This window comes from Erinaceus europaeus, chromosome 18, assembly GCF_950295315.1.
Source record: "Erinaceus europaeus chromosome 18, mEriEur2.1, whole genome shotgun sequence".
Classification (NCBI taxonomy): Eukaryota; Metazoa; Chordata; class Mammalia; order Eulipotyphla; family Erinaceidae; genus Erinaceus; species Erinaceus europaeus.
The window spans coordinates 20736904-20760986 of NC_080179.1; the positions used below are offsets into that span (position 1 = coordinate 20736904).

At 40.6% G+C, this 24083-nt stretch overlaps 1 protein-coding gene across 1 annotated transcript in view; it reads right to left on the reverse strand.

Moving 5' to 3' along the window:
- The window catches only part of MYO3B (myosin IIIB), a 508363-nt gene that overhangs the window by 154908 nt on the left and 329372 nt on the right, over positions 1-24083 (reverse strand). The window contains exon 28 of the mRNA XM_060177727.1: positions 14856-14958. Within this exon, the coding sequence (XP_060033710.1) occupies positions 14856-14958 (103 nt within the window). The remainder of the gene's footprint in view (positions 1-14855; positions 14959-24083) is intronic.

Consider the following 24083-nt stretch of genomic DNA (forward strand, 5'->3'; position numbering starts at 1 on the left):
TAATGGTGTTGGAGATTGAACCTGGGATCTCTGGTGCCTCAGGCATGTGTAATCTACTGTGTTACTTCCCTAATTCTTACAGTTAAAGCTTTGGCTATAGTCACATTTTTTTTTTTGTTTTGATCAAAAAAAAATAGGGGGCTGGATGGTGGCATACCTGATATAAAGCACACACAGTGTAAGAACCTGGATTCAAGCCCCTGGATTCCTTACCTGCAGGAGGAAGCTTCACAAGCAGTAAAACAGTGCCCTAATTATCTATCTATCTATCTATCTATCTATCTATCTATCTATCTATCCCCCCTTCCTTCTCAATTTCTGTCTCTATAAAATAAATAAACTATTAAAAGAAAAAAGAGGGTGGGGGAGGGCTCAGGTCCTGGAACAGGATGGTAAAGGACCTAGTGGGGGTTGTATTGTTATGGGGAAAACTGGGAAATGTTATGCGTGTATAAACTGTTGTATTTTTATGGGGAAAACTGGGAAATGTTATGCATGTACAAACTGTTGTATTTACTGTCGACTGTAAAACATTAATCCCCCAATAAAAAGAAAGAAAGAAAGAAAGAAAGAGAGAGAGAGAAAGAAAGGAAGAGAAAAAGAGAAAAGAAATTCTTCCTGTTGCTTCACAAAAGATGGTGCACAGGTGGTAGGATGCGACTCACTGTCTATTTCTAGGGCTCCTTTAGTCACTCAGAACATAACTAAAGTTTCAAGCAGATTGCCTCCAGGGTTCTCAGACCAGATGCTCCACTGCTTCACCGCAGTCAATTCACTGAACTGTGGGTTTAGGGGAAATAGAAACTCTCAGTCACTGTTGAGAACCCTTCTGCTGGGCATCTGCACTGAAACAAATAAACACCAAAGTTTGCACCTATTTCCTTCTATTGTTTATGATATATATATATTTTTTTGCCACCAATATTATCACTGGGGCTCAGTGCCTGTACAGTGAATCCACTTTTCCATGTGGCCTTTTTTTTTAATAGCTACAGAGATAAATTGATATGGAAAAGAGAGAGAGCAAGAGAGTAAGAGAGACACTGGCAGCACTGTTTTACCACTCACGAAACTTCCTTTCTGCAGAAGGACTCAGGAACTTGAACCCAAATTCTTATGTTCAACCATAAGTATGCTAACCTATTTTTAAAATTAATTTATTTGTAAAATGGAAACACTGACAGGACCATAGGATAAGATAGATACAATTCCCACCACCAGAGCTCCATATCCCATCCCCTCCCCTGATAGCTTTCCTATTCTTTATCCCTTTGGGAGTATGGACCCAAGGTCATTGTGGGATGCAGAAGGTGGAAGGTCTGGCTTCTGTAATTGCTTCCCTGCTGAACATGGGCGTTGGCAGGTTGATCCATACTTCCAGCCTGTCTCTCTCTTTCCCTAGTGGGGCAGGGTTCTGGGGAACCGGGGGCTGCAGGACACATTGGTGGAGTCGCCTGCCTCAGAAGTCTGGTTGACATCATGGGAGCATCTGGGACCTGGTGGCCCAGGCAAGACCGAGGCTCTCGCTAACCTATTTATTTCTATTTAGACCCTGATCTAGTGTGACTGAATGAAAGAAGGTGAAGACCAGCTTTCCAGTTCATGGTTAAAATGGCCCAGTTTCTTTCTTCTACAGCAGAGAACCTTGAGGCCAACTGATTTTGTAATACTGGGTAGGGCAGCACTAGGTGAAGTTAATACAGTCAAAGAACTGAATCTTAGTTTTTCAGGCTTCAAACTTCAGCCTGCTAGTTAGTTCATTGAGTGGTACACCGTGGGGGTTGGAGTAGGGGTGGGTGGGAGCAGAGTAGTACTAAACTCAGAGGAGTCATATTTGAAAAGGAGTGCCATTGTGTGATTTTGACAAACAGTAGCATGATCTGGACTATGCTTCCTGTTCAGTGGCTCTTTGATATACTCCGGAGACTGAAATGAACATGGGGATTAGAACAAAGGAAGCGGGTGCTCTTTGAGGATCTGATCAATCAAACTAACTGGCCTTGTAACTAGCCTTCTTTGACTTTAGGATAGAGTGAGTAACTGTTCTCATGCACAGGAGTAGAGACAGGCTACCAATTTACTCAATTTCTGGAGATGCTAAATTTCATCACTTGGATTAGGTGGTGTCTGCCTGGTTTCTCCATTTTTGCCTGTTTGTTCTGTTTGTTTTTGTTTATGCTTTTTTCCCCCATCAATGTTATCACCAGGGTCCAGTGCTCAGATGACAACTTCACTGCTCCTGGTGGCCATTTTTTTCTCCCTTTTCTCTGACAGAGAGTGAGGCAGCGAAAGGGACAGGGATAGAGCGATGGAAAGAGAGACACAGAGAAGGAGAGGTAGCTGCAGCACTGCGCTATTTGTGAAGCTTCCCTCTTGCAAGTGGGGACCTGGGGCCTGAGCCCTGGTTCTTGTCCGTGGTGAAGGATGCTTTCTGCTGGATATACCACCACCTGGTCACTTATCACTTTTCATTTACGATGAGTAAATATGGAGATTTGCTCTGTCACTATGCGAAGAGCTCCTTGCTCCTTAATTTTTATCCTTTTTATCTTTTAGCATTAACTATGGATTCTTGCCTGAAACAATGATTATTTTAGTAATTGTCAAGTGGCAGTTTTCTGTTTTTCCTCTTCCTTTTACACTTCACTGTTTCCTTTTTATTATAAGGTAAAGCCTACCTATTTCTTCATTCTTTTCCCCAAACTCCCTCCTTTCTTTTTATCTCTTCCTTGTTTTTTATTATCATTCTCAATTCACGAGTTATTTTATTTTATATATCCTTTTATTCTCATTATTTATCTTGATATACAAATTTGATTTGATACGGCTTCATTTTAAGATGCTGGGAGAAACAGACTTCCTAGGTGAGTACTTGAAGAATACCTACTACAACATCCACACACACATACACACACACCACTAAAGATTATACAAAAAGATGGAAACTTCAGAGAGAACAGTAGAAAGTTTTGTTGTTTATTAACTTTCTATTTTGTCTTAATTTCAAATTTTAGAAAAGGTGAAAAACAGTAGACAGTAATAATCCTGCTGTTACTATTAACAGTGGTATTATTGTGATTTAGTGCTCTTTATATGTCCGATGAGATAACTTGTACTCTGGATGGGTTGTTTCGTTTAATTTTCCTGACTTAGTGAAGTAGACATTTATTTTCCATTTTGCGAACAGAAAACAAAGACTGAGAAGATAAATAAACTCATCAAGATCCTCAGGTGTGGTGCACACCAGAGCCCATGCTCAAACCATGGAGCAAGCTTAAAAGTGTGTGCAGAAACCCTCAGGAAAAGATACATTCTTAGAAACAAGGCTTTACTATTCCTGAAAGTAGCTGGGTAAGCACCCCCTGCAGACCCCCAGGATCTGTAAAGTCCTCTGAACCTTTTGCATTTTCATTTGGAAACTGTCTACAAGACTGTCATCACTCTAAGAAGGTCCCAAACCTGCATGTGGAAGCCATCCAATCCAGCCTGAAACCCGGTGATAAAAGGCATAAAAGAAGAGCTGATTTGGACCAGCACCAGCTCATCATGTAGAGCCAGGAAGACAGGAGTGGGCCAAGTCACCCATGGGAGCATTCCCATGGGTTAAGACCAGTGAAAGCAAGTTCAGGGAGAGAGGAGAAAGGCAGAAAGGCAGGACTGTAGCTCTGCCTTCCCTATACAATAACACAACTTCTTCCTACAACAGTATTTGCGTCCCTACCACCATCGCACCACTACATGTAACATCAAATTTCAGATGCTATGAGGAGCCTAGGTGATAAAAGTATATTGTATCTTAAAGGGCCTAAAGTAAACAAATGTCCTGCTTTAGGAGGGAAAAACACAGTTGGAGTTGAGAATATCTTTACCCTCTCAAGGGTAATAAACTAAAAATAAAAGACAAGGAGGTGCTTCCTGCTAGTCAGTAAATCCAATAAGCAGAAAAGGGGGGAAAATAATAAGGCTTCAACCTGGCGCTGGGTAGTTAACAGTAAGCTTGATTCCCTCCACCCAAGAGTGACCATGTGGTTCTCCGAGTTAACAGCTGCCAGGCAGAACCCCTCAGATTAACCCATAGGTGGTGTTGAACCACTTCCCATTAAGATATTTGCAAAGCAAACAAAAGTGATAGCCCCACTTGGAGTGCTGGGAGCCAGCCAGGAGCACTGGCTGTTCTTGTTGACATAAAGAGCTCTCAGGGGAGGGTCTGTGCCAGAGCTCAGAAGACCACTCCTGCCTGTGTCTCCAGCCTGTGTTGATCTTAGGCCATTAGAATCTTGGTATCAGGGACTGTTTATTATCTAATTTCCCAGTCACAGCAGTGGCTAGAGCTCTGTTTCACTAGCATGCTCTATTCTGCTCTGTCTTCCCAACCTACACCATTTCAGATGAAAAGACAAAATTCGACCCTCCCCATTTTGTCTACCCATCTGGTCTGAGAAGTTATTAAGATGTGCATAGAGTGTAGCAAGCTACTGTCAACAATTTTAGTGGAAAACTCTTGCTCAGGTTCCTTTTTCATTTAAAATGGCCGAGGCAATGCTAATGGGAACTATGTGGGCTTACTTGTGTCCCACAGGTCAGAGCAAACTGCCATTTAATTCACAAATAGTTCTCAGAACCGAAACACTGATATTTTCTCTTCTAATGCAGAGAAGAGAATGAAATAAATGGAACGAGGCTACGGAAATGTACAAGGTTAAGCTCTAGGTTTCCCTAAAGGTTGATAATAAACACTTTTACACATAATTTGTACATAATTCCTTTTACACAAACTATTTTCTGCAATATGTTCAACTTGAACAAGTTTGCTTTTTTTCCGATATATTTTTTAACTAGGCTAAATATGCAAAGACATTTTGCCAAATGCTAATTTCAAGACTGACTATAGTAGAAGTCTGGATTCAAGAAGAGTAGGTATCAGAAAATTGCTGAATTTCTGAAGTTTCCTAAACTCACAAAGTGTGCATTGTGGAAAGGAGGCAAGGGACAAAGAGATGGTCAGAGGAATCTGCCAGATTTTGACATTACTTAACATTGTCTTTTAGATTATGAGTAAGTACTTTAGAGGTGTAGGTAGTAATTGCATAAGCAGAGAAAGAAAGAGGTGATGGATACAAAGACAAAGAAGGATGGAAAGTAAAGAAATACAGAGAAAGAAGGAAGTAGCTAATGAAAGAGACTCTATGAGAGAATCTGAGATCTCGAGAGAAAAAGTAGAAGTATTGGACTAAAGATTGACTTTTTATGAAAAAGGAGTCAGCTGACAATTTAAAATACCAAAGTTAGAGAGCAACTTTTAGAGTGTCAAATTTATCCAAAGAAAATTAAATGTGGCTGAAATCAAACTCTTTGTAAATATGTGCAGTTTTTCTAGAAAGTGAATCCAATCTTGCAGATAGATCAGCCTTAAAAAGCTCATGCCATCATTTGTGGTGGCGTCATTTATTGATGGTAAGTGTATTTAGAGAGAGATGAACACAGGCACACAAGTTTATGTCTATAGATGATCATATTAAAGGTCTGGGTGTGTGTGTGTGCACTAACTAGTAATATGTAAACTATGCTGGCAGTCCAGGAGGTGACAGCACAGTGAATAAAATGTTGGACTCTTAAGCGTGATGGCCCAAGTCTGATTCTCGACAGCAAATGTGCCAGAGTAGTGCTCTGGTTCTCTCTCTCTAGATAATAATTATTTTTAAAAAGATATGTTGGGTATCCTGGACATTGTTTCTCATGCTAACCTGCCCAACTTGTTTCTGGAAATGCTTCATCTTTGTCTGAGATGTCAGGCACAAAAATACTGCTTTGATGTGTCATTTTCATGTGAGGGTGGAAGTAGTCAGAGAACCCAAGTTTAACATGTGTTCTAACATCATTTCTACTCAAGTTTACTACATCTGGTTCCTACCATAGACAGCTATCTGCCAATAACTGAGATTCTAAAGAAAACACACAACTAGGCATTTCCCTAAACTTGGGGCTTAGTTTTGTGTTAGGAAGGCAGATTCGTAACAGAAAGCAAAAGAAAACAAATGAACAACTCAACTGTGTTAATATCTCTTTTCATTTATTTTTGATAAAGTCTATTTCCTAACTTATTAAAAATGATTATGCTAGGGAGTCAGGTAGTAGCGCAGTGGTTAAGCGCAGGTGGCACAAAGTGCAAGGACGGGCATTAAGGATCCTGGTTCAAGCCCCCAGCTCCCCACCTGCAGGGGAGTCGCTTTACAGGCAGTGAAGCAAGTCTGCAGGTGTCTATCTTTCTCTCCCCCTCTCTGTCTTCCCCTCCTCTCTCCATTTCTCTCTGTCCTATCCAACAATGACGACATCAATAACAACAACAATAATAACTACAACGATAAAACAAAAAGCGCAACAAAAAGAGAAAATGAATAAATAAATATTAAGACATTTTTAAAATGATTATGCTCAGGGGAGTAGACAGCACAATAATTATGCAAAGAGATTCTTATGCCCGAGGCTCCGAAGTCCCAGGTTCAATCCCCAGCACCACCATAATCCAGAGTTTATCAGTGCTCTGGTAAAAACAAACAAACAAACAAACAAACATAAACTAAAAAATGATTATGCTCAAGTCAAATTCAAGATAAATAGTAAGCATTTAGGAAGGACAGAGTCAGTCCATTTAACTTTGAATTCAACAGAACCAAAAATTAAAACAGCACATATTTATTTTTCACTTCATCAGTTACTTTGTGTTATTTCTATAATGGGCAAATATTCTAGATTTGGTGACTCATACTGAAATGAGTAATAGATAGTTTCAACCCTGGGGTTGGTGATCTCATGTACAATATAGTAAGAATACTAACATTTTTATGCACTTACACACATTTTCTGAATCTTTCCTATGGCTTATTCTTGCAGTAATCATACAATTATTAGAAACATGCTTAACTTGCCACTGAGTAGGTACCAGTGGAAGACAGCCTTCACCCAGTTCTGGTAGATTGCCATTACAGGTGTACTTTAAGTTTTTCAAGATCCATCTGAAATCTTTCTGGAAAATGTAAGACTTCCAAACAGAACATGTCTGCATACCATATTCTACCTAAAGACTCCTGATTTACAGGATACAGAGAAAAAATACACTGTGCAACTTTAAAATTCTCGCTTACCTTGGCTCCCATCGCTTTATTCCCTGTCATGGTTGTGTCCGTATGAGTCACTCCCAGCCATGCTCAGCCTTCATCCCACTGGGCACCTGGTACTCTCCAGAGTGTGTAACCTATGTTCTGCCTCTAGGCTATGCTTTACTCTATTTCTCCCATCTGGGATGCTCTTTACCTGGCTGTCATCTGTCTTAAGGTCCTATCAGAGTACCACATAAGTGAGACCTTGAAGATAGTAAAATATCAACAAGTGGAAAAAAAAAAAAGGGGGGGGGGAGTGACAAGGGAATTCTATTTAAAAAGAAGAGCATGAACAAGGTACAGAAAAAGGAAATCAAAAGACATGCTGAAAACCATCAAACAGCTTCAAATATGTATTTTAAAAAAGAGTCCTTGGAATCTGGCCCTACAGAAAAAGATAAATAAATAAATAAATAAAAGGTCTGACTGCTGACATTCTTGACATCCACAATCCTTCTAGAGAGGCCCTCTGCTAAAGGATCACTGGTGATTTAAAGTTTGTTGAAATAGTTCAGATAAATATTTATGTACAACCATAAGCAAATCCACAAGGAAAAATATAATTCAAAACAGATTTCTCCCTTGAAGCTCCTTTCAACTGGTGATAAGGTTTCTAACTTCAAAAAGGTTTTGAAAATAAATGTGAGCAATTAACATTTTATAAATTTAGAAAGTCTGAGAAGGTCACAACAATAAATTACACTCTGAAGGTTATTGTTTCAGGATGTACCAATTGAATCCTGATCTGGAATATTGACAAGAGTAACTCTTGGGCCCAAAGTCAGCCTGAGTTGTATCCTTGAGATCAGAGCCAGGAACATAAAAAAAAAAGAAAAAGTTCTTGAGCTAAATCCTAGAATGAGCATTATTCAAAGGCTCTCAACTGTGAGAATGCTGATTTTTACTTTATAATTCTAGAGCTAAGTCAGAGGAGTCTTAACCCTTCATAGGTATTAGATTTTAGGAATCTTTTAAAAATATTTCTGCTACTGCTCTTAAAGCTACCACTTCTGCCAGCACAATCAATAATTTGCCACCATCCTGTATCGAGTATTTACTGTGTATCTATCAATAGGATGGTGCAAATTCATTTGTATAGATTATTGCGCTTTTTCTTTTTCTTTTTCTTTCTTTCTTTTTTTTTGCCTTCAGGGTTATCACTGGGGCTTGGTGCCTGCACTAGGATTCCACTGCTCCTGAAGGTTATTCCTGCTTGTTCTTTTTTTAAGTGTCAGTTCATGATTCCACTGCTCCTGATTTATTTTTATTATTTTATTTTAGAGAAATAGAAAGGAAGGGAGAAATGCCTTAGTACACTTCTACCATTCATGGAGTTTCCCTCAGTTCCATGTGCTCCCATGTCATACCAGGGTTTGAACCTGGGACCACCGGCATGGTAAGACAGGTGATCTACTAGGTGAGTTATCCTTTGGCCTCCAGATTGTCTCTAATCCTCACAATTATTTCCTTTTACAGTCTATAATACTAGTGAGTTGTCAGAAAAGCCATAACACAATTTTTGAGTAGAAGAACATAGACAAGTGAGGCAATCTGCCTAGAATCTAGTCATTGGTAAGTGTGTGAACTGGCATTCATGCCAGGTCTAGCACCAAATGCCAACCCATTTCTACTTGAATGAAATAACATGTAGAGAGAGATTCTGCCATTATCATAGGTCATAAAAGATGACCATCTCTATCCTCATGCCCTCACCTTGCTTCCTTTCCCCTCTGCTTTTATTTGTATTTGTTGTTAATTTCTTTCTTTCTTTTATTTAATACGGCAGAGAGGAATTGAGGTGAGAAAGGGGAGATAGAGAGGGACCTAGAAAAAGAGACACTTGTATCACTGCTTCATTGCTCGTGAAGCTTTCCCCCTGCAGCTGGAGACTGGGGACTTGAACCTGGGTCCTTGTGCATGGTAATGTATGCACTCAACCCTCCTGCTTATACTGTCTGCTATGCAAGCTCCTCTAAATCTTTAGTGCACTAACTTACCCACAGTGGTAGAAAATTTGCAAGAGGGCACCAGACTCCCGAGGAAATGAAATAGGAGTGGAAGGAAGAAAAAAAAAAAAGCAAGGAAACCAAAGGTAGCAATGTCTTCCTGAAACTGCTATGAAAAAATCAAAGTGCTGTGGTCCAGGAGGTGGCACAGTGGGTAAAGCTCTGGACTCTCAAGCATGTGGTTCTGAGTTCGATGCCCGGCAGGCATCTTTCTCTTTTCTCCTATCTTTCCCATTAATAGATAAATAAAATATTTTTAAAAATATATAAAAGTGCTGTGGTGCTTCATCTTCCAGCACTGCCACACACTTCTTCTTCTTTTAAAGATTTTATTTATTTATGAGAAATAACCAGACATCACTCTGGTACATGTGCTGCCAGGGATCAAACTGAAGACCTCAAGCTTGATAGTCCGATGCTTAATCCATTGTGTCACCTCCTGGTCCACACTGCCATGTACTTCTACAACTAACACTGTCTCACCTCATCCTCAGCCCCCAGACAGAGCTTGTGTCAAGATATGTGGCAGTCTGTGTTTCACAGTACACAGGAAAACCTGGCCCCCAGTCAGGGTTGACTGGGAGGCAGTTTCTCTGGCTCATCAACTCTGAGGTCAGCCCAACTGGCTTCAGGCCTCAGAGCCACAAGGATGACACACGGGAGAAATATGTGCTCGTTCTTCCTTCTTGTGAGGTGTTGCCGGTTTCCCTGGACCCCCCTGAGTCACGAAGCTTCCCATCACTCTCAGTCTGAATCCCTCAATCCTCACTGAACTTGCTCACAATGAAGTAACTTTTTTTTAGGGGGGAGGGAGGCCGTGAGTGGGGAGTGGAGGGAGGGTGTGATACAACCTGCCAGGTGGAAACATCTGCACCAGCATTATCAATCTCCTGCCTATCCCATAGAGCTTCTTTTAGCACAACAACAGGCTAGCTGTGCTAAAGAATGTCAAATAAAAGCTCAGGGAGAGCTTTGCCATAAGCAGGCCAAATTAAATTAAGGGGCATAATCCTCACTATTGTACCCTTGGCATTAGAATGGAGGATTACCATCAGTGGAACAAAGCTCTGGAACATAAAAGCCTATTTCCACTCTGTCACTCGCTGTATACAGTTACAGATTCATGCCTGGATGTAGTGCAGACAAGTGCTGCAACCTACCACTGACTTGACCTTTCAACCCAATGTTTTCTTCTTCCCACTCACTGTTCTCCATCCCTTTCATGTGCAGATGGGAGCCCTTTTCTCACTAGGCTGTAAATTCTCCTTCAAGAATTTGGTGCTAGAATTTTCCTCACCAGTCACAGGTGAGCAATTGATGCCAATTAGAATTCATTCCTTAGCTGAGTGGTATTTAAGATGTATTGCAATGACAGCTATAGAGAACATAAGAGGGGCTGGGTGGTGGTGTACCTGGTTGAGTGCACATGTTATAAAGTGCAAGGACCCTGGTTCAAGGCCCTGGTTCCCACCTGCAGGGGGAAAGCTTTGTGATTGGTGAAGCAGGCCTTCAGGTGTCTCTTTCTGTCTCTCTCTCTTTATCTCTCTATTCCTCTCAAGTTCTGGCTGTCTCTATCCAATAAATAAATAAAAATAACAAAAATAATTTAAAGTGGGTTGGGCAGTAGCACAGTGGGTTAAGCGCATGTGACGTGAAGCTCAAGGATCTGCATGAGGATCCCAGTTTGAGCCCCCGGCTCCCCACCTGCAGGGGAGTCGCTTCATAGGTGGTGAAGCAGATCTGCAGGTGTCTTTCTCCCCCCCTTCTTCCCCATTTCTCTCTGTCCTATCCAACAATGACAAAAACAACAATAACAATAACAATAACAAGGGCAACAAAAGGGAAAAATAAATAATAAAAAATTTTAAATGATTAATAAAAATAGAAAACATAAGACAGAATAATCCCTAAGCACTTGAGGAAAAGAGTAGAATAGACCGGCATGGGTTCTCATGTCTGAAAATCTGTGCTCAAATGGTGGCGATCACTTTACTAAATACTAGCCGATGACTTGTAATCTATGTGGGTCAGGAATCATAAAAGCATATACCTCTCCCAGAAAGTTGCCTCAAGTATTAAATAGAATAAAGCATAGCAACCATTTAGCATAGTCCTCAGGCAGTTGTTAATATCAAGTGTCAGTTATTAGCGATAGAAGATCTATATTCAAGCCCCAGGTCTGCCATTTATTTTCTTTGTGACACTGGTGACTTCTTCAGATTAGCTGATTCAGATGCAGAACTAGGCAAATCTGATACCTCCCCACAAGCATTGGTCCCTTCCTTAGTTTGGCTTACCCATCAGTAATGTAGAGTCAGTAGTTCCAATTCAAAAGGCTGGTATGACAATCACATGAGATAACTGTGAGGAGAGAACTGGGCCCCATTCTACATGTTGGGTGAGTCAGAATGATGACTGTAATCTACCTGTTAACTTTATTCTCAGAAATAATTCTTGTCATGCCTTCCTTTTTTTTTACATTTTATTTATTTATTGGATAAAGACAGAGAGGAATTGAGAAGGGGAGGGAAACAGAGAGACACTTGTAGACCTGCTTCACCACCTGTAAGGCAGTCCTTCTACAGGTAGAGACCAGGGGCTTGAACCTGAGACCTTCCACACTGTAATGTGAGCGCTTAACCAGGTGCCCCACCATCTGGCCCCTTTGTCATGTCTTTTTTTTTTGCCTCCAGGGTTATTGCTGGGGCTGGGTACCTGCACCACAAATCCACTCCTCCTGGAGGCCATCCCACCCCCCTTTTTGTTGCCCTTGTTGTTTTCTCATTGTTGTGGTTATTATTGTTATTGTTATTGTTATTGATGTCATTGTTGGATAGGACAGAGAGAAATGGAGAGAGGAGGGGAAGAGAGAGGGAGAGAGAAAGATAGACACCTGCAGGCCTGAAGTGGGGGAGCTGGGGCTCAAACCAGAATCCTTACTCTGGTCCTTGCACTTCACCATGTGCGCTTAACCCACTGCGCTACCGCCCACCCTCCACCCTCCACCCCCCTCATTATGTCTTCCTTAATGTGCTCTTCCCTTTGATTTCTGCATTCTATTCATGTTTCCCATGTCGTTGCCCTTCCAAAGCCATTTTTCCCCTCACTCTCCCCTGTAGTCACTGGCAAAGTTTGTGTTCACTGTTCTCCTCAAGTCCCCCTGCAGTGTCACCTCTTGTGACAGTTCTTGTGAATGAGGTAGGAGGAGAGTGTCCTTTCTATCAAGCAGAGACTCTGGAGGGAGCCCTCTTCTGTTATCTACTTGCTACTTGCTTTGGACACTGCCATGAGAGGAAATGACACCTAGCATTGCTTTTTTTTTTTTTTGGACCATAATGTGGCAACATCACTGACATCCTGAGCAAAGAGATGAAAGGGACCTGTGTCCTTTATGGTGCCTCCTGAGCAGCTCACCCAGCACTGCTACTTCCCTCTCAGACTTCTTGTCTTCAGGGACCATTGAACATATCGGATAGATGTTCTGTACTTATTCTGAGAGTATCGTTTTTGGCATGGCTCAGCTCTATTCTCATTCAGTCCATCCTACCCTCCTCCCAGATCTCTTTCCTTAATGACACTCCTGGGGAGAAATGTCCTGCCCTACTACCTGATAAATTGTTCTAGATTCTGTTGTTGCCACCATCCACTGAGTGAGCAGGAAGAATATTTATCTCACAGAAATCTTGAGTCCTAAAGCCCGGTCTTGGACACCTACCACATATATTGGGCACTGAAGAAGTAAGACTTAGTCCTTGCTTCTGAGGAGCTGACTTGCCAGCACATGGATACCCACAACACCAGGGAAACATGAAGAGTACCATAGAGATTAATAAACCAGACTGTGAATTATTACTATTACTATTATTATTATTTTTGCCTCCAGAGTTATCGCTGGGCTCACTACAAATCCACTGTTCCTGCAGCCATTTTTTCTCATCTTGCTATGATAGATATTTTTTGGATAGGACAGAGAGAAATTGAGAGGGGAGGGGAAGATAGAAAGAGAGAGAGAGAGACAGACACTTGCAGACCTGCTTCACCGCTTGTGAAGCAACACCCCTGCAGGTGGGTAGCCAGGAGCTCAAACCGGGATCCTTATGTAGGTCCTTGGGCTTTGAACTCTGTGCACTTAACCTGGTGTGCCATCTCCTGGTCCCCAGCAAGTCTGTGAATTGTTACCGTTTATAGTATCAGAGAATTTATGCCAGAATGTAAATCAGTCTATCACTGAATATTATTTAGTTATATTGGTTTTTATTTTAATACAAGACTTTATGAAGAAAGCACTGGATTTACTTATAGGTATATATTTATTATCTTCTTGAAAATCGATACTTTAATTATTACTGTAATAAAAGTAGCACTGTTACAAGCAGTACAGTCACACTGTATTACAGGAGGCTCAAGGAGTTTAAAAGAGAACTGAAGGTTGTAGTGGAGGGAAGGGATATGACGGTGTATCTTGATGACACAGATAAGAATTGACTAGAAAGATTTGGGCAGAGAGCAGAGAGGTAGGTACATTTGTAGAACAATTAATAGTCTGGCTCCAGGTAGGCAGAAGGTACTGATAAGGATATACCAGAGGTTAGTCTGGAATTTAAACCAGAGAAAGAAAGATCAAGAGAAGCTTCACCACTAATGAAGTTTCCCCCCTGCAAGTGGAGAGTGGAGGCTGAAGACCTGAGCCCAGATCTTTTTTATTCATTTATTTTATTAGTAATTTAATATTGATTTACAAAATTACAAGATAACTGAGGTGTAACTCCATACCGTTCCCGTCACCAGAGTTCTGTATTCCCATTCCCTCCATTGGAAGCTATAGAAGTTTTCCTAAGGTTGCAGATATGGGTTAATTATTGTTTCTAAAGCTATATTTGTATGTATTTGTCCATTTTTTCCCCATGGTCCTATCTTCTCTTCCTTTCCAAGTCACACATACCCCTATTACTACATCCAGAGGCCCCTCCCCTTTTCCTCTCCTCTCTCTGGATCCTGATGGAGATGGAATTCAGATTCCTCTGGTCACCTTCCCCTATCATTTCTCCTCCACTGGGAGTATGGACCAAAATCCTTTCTGGGGTGCAGAAGATGGGAGGTCTGGCTTCTGTAATTGCTTCTCCACTGGACATGGATAGCTGCAGACTGATCCATACCCCCAGCCTGTTTCTATCTTTTCCTAGTGGGGCAGGGCTCTGGAGAGGTGAGGTCCTCTGCCCAGGGAAGTCAGGATGTAATCATGATAGCATCTGCAACTTGTTGAACCCAGATCTCTGTGTATTGTATCTTGTGCACTTTACCAAATGCACCACCGCCCAGTTCCTTCTGTTTTATTTTCCATTGAAATAGACCCCCTGAGTTTAAGCTTGGGACATTTTTTTACCCCTTTATTGGGGGGACGGTTAATGGTTTGGTAACATGAGAAAATTTCTCATCTTGCTATGATAGATCTCTGTCAGACACTCTCATCCCCAACTTAAGTCCTTTTTCATCATCATGCACCAGGACACCTTTCCCTCAGCCTTCTCTGTCCTGCTGTTTGCTTTGGTGCAAGACACACAACCTGTCCAAGTTTTACTTAGTATTTCTCTTTTCTGTTCTTGTTTATTAAATTCTGCCTATGAGTGAGACCATCCCATGTGAGAAAGTCAGCCATCAGAAAGGCTGGGAAGTGTTTAATGATCAGACTTACCGAATTTTCACAGCAGCGGCAGGAGAGTTGACTGCAGTCTCTGTGTGATCCTGACTAGGCTCTGTATGTACACTGCATGTAGGGTCCACAGAGCTCCTTAGAACTGAGAGAAAACAAACAAGAACTTACAGACAGAAGGATAAACTCAGAACTAGATGGGATTCAATCTCAGTGTCCACTTGTATGTACTGTAGACTCCATTTTGCCCTCTTCCTAGAAACCTGTCACATAGACATCTGAGAGAATATGAATATATGCAGACCTCAAGGAGAAGGTATTGCTTAATGGTTCTATCTTAACATTTTATAGACTACTAGACTTTGCTGATTGACAGGACCCCTTCCAGTCAAACAATCTTATTTTTTTGCTCATTGCATTTAAAAGATACTTTTTTTTTAATGCCAGAACACTGCTCAGCTTTAATTTATGGTCAGGGATTGAACCTGGGTCCCTGGGGCCTCAGGCATGCATGAAAATCTTTTTTCATAACCATTATGTTGTATCCCCAGCCCAACAAACAACCTTCTAATGAGATCCTCTAGCAAAATTGCCAGCCTCCTGATAGAAACCATTAAATCAGCCTGTGTAACTGTGTAAGCGAATTCCTTCTCCCCCACAGTTCCATTCATTACTCTTTGTAGACCTATATAAGCATCAGAGTAAGATGGTTCTTTGAAACATAAGCCTGCCATCTTCCAGATTCCACTAGTAACCTTGTAAACTTGTTTTACTTTGCCCCAATCCTTCCTTGCCTCTTATCTAATTGACATTTCGTTCAGATAAGCAACAATCTTTGATTTGGTAACAAACATCACAGCATTTCTCCCACTGCTTATGCTATTCTCTTTCTGCAGCCTCCATCTAGCTAGGACACATTGTCCAAACATACTAGTTCTGTAATCACAGACCTCACTGGGTGCTAGGTTCCAGCCAGTGAATTAGCCAAAAATAACATGTTTATGGGCAAACAAGTTACCCTCTGGCAATAGATATACATAGTGGATAGAGATTAGAGGCCCCCAGGTGAGGTAGATAGTAATAGCATTGTGCTGGGCAGAATTAGTAGACCAGATTCTACTCCAGCTGGGCTGGGCAGGACTACCTGCTGCTGAGGATAGTAGGTCAAGGAACAATTTGTCATAATGTTGGTAGGATTAACTATAAATGGGAAATCATTCCAGGTGTAATCCATTTCTTTTTCCTCTTCTCTTCCTCCTCCTCCTCCCTCTCCTCCTGTCCTCCTTTTTTTCTCTTCGGACCATGTGTAATCCATTTCTACATTCTGACTGGGGACAGTTTACTGATGAGTTTCTCAAGAGTGAGGGTGGTAGTTCTGATTCCTCCTTCCTTGATCTTGGCAGCCCTGAGTAATTTATCATGATGCTCACTGAAATCTAATTTACCTTCCAGTTCCTTTTTAAACACAGTGTTCTCGTTGGTGTTTCTCAAATTGTGCACCCTGTTTCCTCATAATACCTTGAGAACACAGTCTATGGAGCATCAGTATTACTTAGGAACTTGTTAGAAATGCAAAATCTTGGATTCTACTTCAGACCTAGTGAGTCCTAGTCTAGAGGAGGGTTGGAGGGGGTGAGGTGGGGTGGGTCCTGGTAGTCTGTATTTTTTTATTAGTGATTTTATAATGACCAATCAACAAGATTGTGGGATAAGAGGGGTACAATTCCATACAATTCCCACAATTCTGTACCCCATCCCCTCCATTGGAAGGTTCCTTGTTCTTTATCTCTCTGGGTGTATGGACCAAAGATCTTTATGGAGTGCAGAAGGTGGGAAGTCTGGCTTCTATAATTGCTTCTCTGCTGGACATGAGTGTTGACAGGTTGATCCATACCCCAAGCCTATTTCTTTTTTTTTTTTTTTTTTCCTCCAGGGTTATTGCTGGGCTCGGTGCCTGCACCATGAATCCACCGCTCCTGGAGGCCATTTTTCCCCCTTTTTGTTGCCCTAGTTGTTGCAGCCTCGTTGCGGTTATTATTGCCATTGTTGACGTTGCTTTGTTGTTGGATAGGCCAGAGAGAAATGGAGAGAGGAGGGAAAGACAGAGAGAGAGGGGGAGAGAAAGACAGACACCTGCAGACCTGCTTCACCGCCCGTGAAGCGACTCCCCTGCAGGTGGGGAGCCGGGGGCTCGAACCGGGATCCTTACGCCAGTCCCTGCGCTTTGCGCCACGTGCGCTTAACCCACTGCGCCACCACCCGACCCCCTACCCAAGCCTATTTCTATTTTATCCTAATGGGGTAGGGCTCTGGGGAGGTATACCTTAAAGTAAAAGTGCATTGGAGTCAGGTGGTGGTGCACTTAGTTAAGCACACACATTACAGTGTGCAAGGACCTGGGTTCAAGCCCCTGGTCCCCACCTGCAGGGGGAAAGCTTCACCAATGGTGAAGCAGAGCTGCAGGTGTCTCTCTGTCTCTATCCCTCTCTATCTCCCCTTCTCTCTCAATTTCTCTCTGTCTCTATGTAATAAAAAAAATCAATAAATAAATGTTAAAAATAAAAACAAACAAATCTTAAAAAAAAAAAAAAAGTAAAGGGGGCCGGGTGGTAGCATAGCGGGTTAAGCAGAGGTGGAGCAAAGTGCAAGGACCAGTGCAAGGACCCCAGTTCCCCCAGCCCCCCACCTGCAGGGGGGTTGCTTCACAAGCAGTGAAGCAGGTCTGCAGGTGTCTATCTTTCTCTTCCCCTCTCTGTCTTCCTGTCCTCTTTCAATTCCTCTGTCCTATCCAACAACAATGACAGCAATAAGAACAACAATGATAAACAACAAGGGCAACAAAAGGGGAAAAAATAGCCTCCAGGAGCAGTGGATTCATAGTGCAGGCATCAAGCCCCAGCAATAAACCTGGAGACAAAAAAAAAAGCAAGCAAAAACCAAACAAACAAAAAAAAGTAAATGTGCACAATAGTCTACAGTGACTCAATAAGTGCAGCAAGCACTTCCATAATTACTAATAATGAGGTAAGAAAGAGACACTATACCTTATTTGAATTGAGACTGTTGGTCATTAAGCCAGGCCCCCTGCATTGCTTAATACTGTGGTCTATTTACATAATCATTGTTTTGCCTGAGACCCGCCCTGCCTGCAGGGTATTGGTTTAATCCCCACTGGTGAGACGGAAGCTTGCTACTTTTGAGCTCTTTTCTTCTCTCTACCCCCTATCCTACCCATTTCCTTTTCCGACCTGCCACTTCCACTTCAGAAGATATAAAGGCATTTTTCTCTGATCAATAAAAAAATTGCATTGCGTTCCTGCACAGCCACAAGTTCCTGGTTTCTTCTCTCTCCCGCGACGCAACCCAACAGAGATCACCTAGAAATAGTCGATCTAAACTTTAACCAATAAAAATTATCTATGAATTTTCTTTCTTTTAAAAATATTTTTATTTATTATTGGATAGAAACAGAGAGAAGTTGAGGGGGAGAGAAGATAAGGAGGGAAAGAGGCAGAGAGACACTGGCAGCCCTGCTTCAGCACTCATAAAGCTTTCCCCTTGCAGGTAGGGACCAGGGGCTTGAACCTAGGTCCTTGTGTACTGTTGTGTGTGCACTTAACCCAGTGTGCCAACACCTGGCCCCTCTGAATTTTCTAGTCAGGACATATAATGGAAGATTCATAAAATATAAAATGTTCATGCTATGATAATAGGAAATGTAACATGACAGAGTGCAGAAATAGAAATTTAGAAACCATTTGTTTTTAATAGTCTGTTCTGGGAAGAGTATGCTCTTATTTTCTATTGTTATTTTGGTTCTTTAAATATAAATTTTCTTCTGTAATGGGGAGAATGGCCTCCATTAGAACAATCTGAAACAAGTACTGAGGAAGTTGTGGAGGAAAAGGAACGTGATGGACTGTTGGTAAGAATCCATACTGGTACAAGTCCTTAAACTATGGAAAGTTGTTGAAAGGTATGGAAATACATTATGATCCTGCTTTTATAAGGACATTGAAACCCAAATTCAAAAGTATATATGTAAACTTAAGTTCATAGTTGCATTTTTTACAATCAGGTATGGAATCAACATAAATGCTCATTAACAGATGACAAGATATAGAAATTGTAGGATATATACTCAATACAATTTGACCTGACCATTATAAAAAGATATCATCATGTGTTCTGAGATCAAATGGGTGAAATTCAATATAGTATTATGCTGAGTGAGATAGTTAGGAAGTGAAAGTCCCTTGCTGAATGGTTTCACTCATGTGGGATATAAACAATCAAAATCAATAAACTTGAAAAAAATAACAAGGTAATTCATATTATATGTTATCTATGGTGGTTATTGGAAGAAATAGGGAAGGGTGCTGAGGAGGAATGATCCAGAGGTCTGTGGTGTACCAACACTGAAATTTTGGTATGTTGAGGTGATACTATACCCCTATAATTTCATAATATTGAAAAATCCATGTCAAATTAAAAAAAAAAGTAAATGTCATTGTGTAGAAGAAATGCAATTTTTGAGGTCTGAGTAGTAGAAAAGATCATTGCTGCTATAAACCCCAAAAGAATAAGGTAGAATAGTTTCTTATTGTTGGGATTTAACAGCTTACAGTAAATATAAAATATAGTTGTTGATACATGTGTAAAATTTCTCAATTTTCTGCAAAACACTCTCACCTCCAGCCTACGTTCTTCTCCACCATCATGCACCAGGACCTGAAAACTCCCTTCCCTCCCACCTCTACTCTCTACCCCCAGAGTCCTTTGCTTTGGTCTAATATAGCAAACCCAGTCCAAGTTCTACTTTGTGCTTTCCCTTTCTGGTTTTATTTCTCAACATCTGTCCATGAGCGATATCATCCAAAATTTATCCTTCTCTTTCTGGTTAATTTCCCCTCAAGCTCTATCCAAGATGATGTGAAGGTGAATTCATCATTCTTAATAGCTGAGTAGTAAGTATTCCATTGTGTGTATATACCATACTTCCTTAGCCACTTATCTGTTGTTGGGCACCTGGGTTGCTTCCAAGTTTGGGCTATTATAAATTATGCTGCTATGGACATAGGTATATACAGATGTCTTTGGATAAGTGTGTAGAATATATTACCAGGAGAGGAATTGCAGGGTCATACAGTAGGTCCATTACTAGCCTTCTGAGAGTTCTCCAGACTGCTCTCTAAAGGGATTGGACCAACTTACATTTCTACAAGCAGTGCAGGAGGGTTCCTTTACCCCTGCAACCTCTACAACATTTGTTGTTACTATCCTTTCTGATGTAAGACATTTTCACAGGAGTCAAATAGTATCTCATTGTTGTCTTTATTTGCATTTTTCTGACAATCAATGACTTGGAGCATTTTTTCATATTTCTGTTGGCCTTTTGGATCTCTGGTTAATATTCTGTTCAGATTTTCTCCCCATTTTGGGGTGGTGTTATTTTTTGTTCCTTTGTTTAGTGAACTCTATATAATTTTGGTTATTGGCCTTTTGTCTGGTATATGGCATGTAAAGAAAGATCTCCCATTTTGTAAGGCATCTCTTTGGCTGGTGGTTTCTTATGCTGTGCAGAAGCTTTTCAATATGATGTAGTCCCGTTGGTTTATTTTTGTTTTAGTCTTCCTTGCAATTGGATTTGAATCATTGATGATGTCTATAAAACTTACATAGAAAAAGAGTTCTGCCAATATTTGAGTCTGAGAATTTGATAGTTTGTGGTGTAATATCCAAGTCCTTGATCTTTCTGGAGATTGTTTTTATGTTTGGTGAAATGTAGTTAGAAGACCTGTCAGCTTTCCTTCCTCCTGGAGATTCTGAAACACTATTTGGTCCAAACTCATGTGTAATACTGTGATAAGCAACATAAAAACCAGACCTGACATAAAAGAAAAACAGAGGACCTCACTTTAGGGAAACAAGTGTCTCTGTCTTCTTATTAAAAAGAAGATTGATAAATAATAATTTTTTAATCTAGCTTTTGCCCCAATTTAGCAGCACCAAGATCTACCACTACCACTCACTAACCAAAGTCCAAGATGGTATTGCCTATGTGGGAAGCTGAGATCGCTTTTGTCTGCATCTATTTTAGAGTCTTGGTAGAAAATAAGGAGCAGTGACAGTTTAATAGCAGTTCACAGAGGGAAAAGCAAGAAGACAGAAAATTTGCCCCTTTTGGCTGGGAACTCTCTTTATGATGGTATCTTGTCAACCATCAGAGAAAGAGAAGAAATTACCTCTCTACTTGAGTTTATGCCTTCAATTCAGTTGCTTGGGTTTCCAATAATAATAAAAAAAAAACATAGAATTTCTGTTCATGTAATTGAGGAAAAGAACTTATTCAAGTTTCTTATTCATTTGCACTTCAGTCATCAAATTATTGATTTTTGAGTTATTTGAAGTACAAAAACCAAACAGAAATCCACAGAATATTCTTAATAAAATTTAGATGAAATCTACTCCTCTGTTACCCACTTTACTTTTAGAACAGGGAAGATTGGATGAGAATAAAGAGATGAACTCTAATTAAAACTTGAATATGAAAAAGGTAATCATTATGTTGTGACCAGAAATTAATGTAATATTGCACATCAATTAAACCTCAATAAAATTTAAAAAACAAAAACTGAGAAGAATGTTATTAAACAGCTGAGTTTGAAGCACAATTCAGAACTTTCAGATATTTTTAATTACATCCTGGTGACAGTTGGCATCTCCACAGCAAATTAATTGCTAAACAAGATGATTAGAGATATGGAGAAAAACAGAAATGTAAAATTGAATGACTTAGTTTAAGTAAAGGATTAAGGGCCTGTCCCATAGGCTGTAACAACTAGACATCCTTCTTTTGAGTAGGAAGTATCCAGGGAGTAGAAATAAGATGGCTAAATGGAGATAATCTGTATTTTCACCAGCCCACAACAAAAACAAAACCACAATATATGGAAATGCTCACATAGGAACTGATTTGAATCTCCAACCAGCTTCCACAGCAAGGCACAAAAACTCAGAAGGGACACAGATACAATCTCTCCTCCAAATCAAAAAGCCTCTCCAATCCACAATGATCTGTGACTGAGTGGAAATTGTAAAGGCATCAGAACCAGGCAGTGGCACACCTATTTAAATGCTCACATTACAATGCCTGAGGATCTGAGTTCAAGTTCCTGGTCCCCACCTGCAGGGGGAAAGCTTCACGAGTGGAAGCAGGGCTGCAGGTATCTATCTCTCTCCCTCTCTATCTCCTTTTTCTTTTTCCTTTTTTTTATGAATTGAAAAATTATTTATTCATTTGCCCTTTTGTTGCCCTTGTTTTTATTGTTGTTGTAGTTATTATTGTTGTTCTTATTGATGTCATCATTGTTAGATAGGACAGAGAGAAATGGAGAGAGAGGAGGGAAAGACAGAGAGGGAGAGACAAAGATACCTGCAAACCTGCTTCACCGCCTGTGAAGCGACTCCCCTGAAGGTGGGGAGCCCTGGGATCCTTACTACCACCCGGCTCTCTCCACTTTTCTTTTCAAACTTTTAATCTAGTGAGGAGGGGACAGGCTGAACCAAAATTCCAGCAGTCCAATCCTATTATAATTTTGTACTTGCAAGATTATAGCTATGACAACTGAGAAATTAAAGGCTATCAACCAGGAAGGAATAACAATGATAATCTTCCTGACCACAGCTTGCTAATAGTTGCTTTCCATGTTGAGATTCAGTTCTAAGGAAACACACGCACATAAACTCTCTCTCTCTCTCTCTCTGTCTCTCTCTTCCTATCTCTCTCTCTTTCTCAAAGCAGATTTTGGGAGAAGTACTCCATTGCTGATTCAATTAATTTCACTTCTGAAATTCATCTATCCAATGAATATGAAAACATTAATACAAAAAGTTAGATCTACTTTAATGTTTATTGCAGTATTATTTACAGTAACTAAAATATTGCAACAATTAAAAGTGCTCATGGATTGATATTGGGATAAATATATGGTATACTTATACAATGGAATATTATTCAGTTATAAAAAGGTAAAATCTTGGCTTTCCGCATAAACTGGAAGAAACTCAAAGGGGGTTATGCAAAATAAAATAAATCAAAAAAAGAGAGAGAGAAATATTGAATGGTTTCACTCATGTGTGAATATAAAAATATAAAATCAATCCCCCTAACACTTTCTCTCCACTATTCCAAGCTTTGAGTCCATGATTGCTCAACAATTTGTTTGGCTTTGTATGTTAATTCTCTTTTCAGTCACCAGGTTCCAGATGTCATCAGGATGCCGGCCAGGCTTCCCTGGACTGAAGACCCCACCAATGTGTCCTGGAGCTCCGCTTCCCCAGAGACCCACCCTACTAGGGAAAGAGAGAGGCAGACTGGGAGTATGGACCGACCAGTCAACGCCCATGTTCAGCGGGGAAGCAATTACAGAAGCCAGACCTTCCACCTTCTGCAACCCTCAATGACCCTGGGTCCATGCTCCCAGAGGGATGGAGCATGGGAAAGCTATCAGGGGAGGGGGTGGGATATGGAGATTGGGTGGTGGGAATTGTGTGGAGTTGTACCCCTCCTACCCTATGGTTTTGTTAATTTATCCTTTCTTAAATAAAAAAAAAAATATATATATATATAAAATCAATAAACAGACAAAGCAAAAAATATAAATAAATAAGTGGATATTATCAAAAGAATTAAGATTGTTTGAGTGAAGGATGAGGTGGGAGGAAAGTATGGAGGGGTACAAGAAAACACGGTGGACTTTATTGTTTTTTAATAACTGATGGCTTTTGCTATCTAGAAGTCCTGTCCTGATGAATTTGACTTTTTATTTTAAAAATATTTTATATTATTATTTATTGAATAGAGGCAGATCAAGAGGGAAGGAGGAAATAGAGAAGGAGAGAAAAAGCAAGAAACCCGCAGCACTGCTTCACTGCTCCTGAAAGCTTTCCTCCTGCAAGTTGGGACTGGAGATCCTTGTGCACTATAATGTGTGCACTTAGCCAGCTGTGCCACCATCTGGCCCCAAGTAGAGTTAATTCAGCTAATGCAGACCAGGAGGTGACTTAGTGGATAAGGTATTGGACTTTCAAGCTTGAGATGTTGAGTTCAATTCCTGGTATTGCATGTGTCAAAGTGATGTTCTGGTTTCTCTCTCTCCTTCCACTCTCAATAGAGAATAAAGTCTTCAAAAATAAATAAAATGATACTTTTTTTAAAGAAAAAAGATGTGTAACTGTGTTGCGAGGGACGTTAACTGAACTAATTAC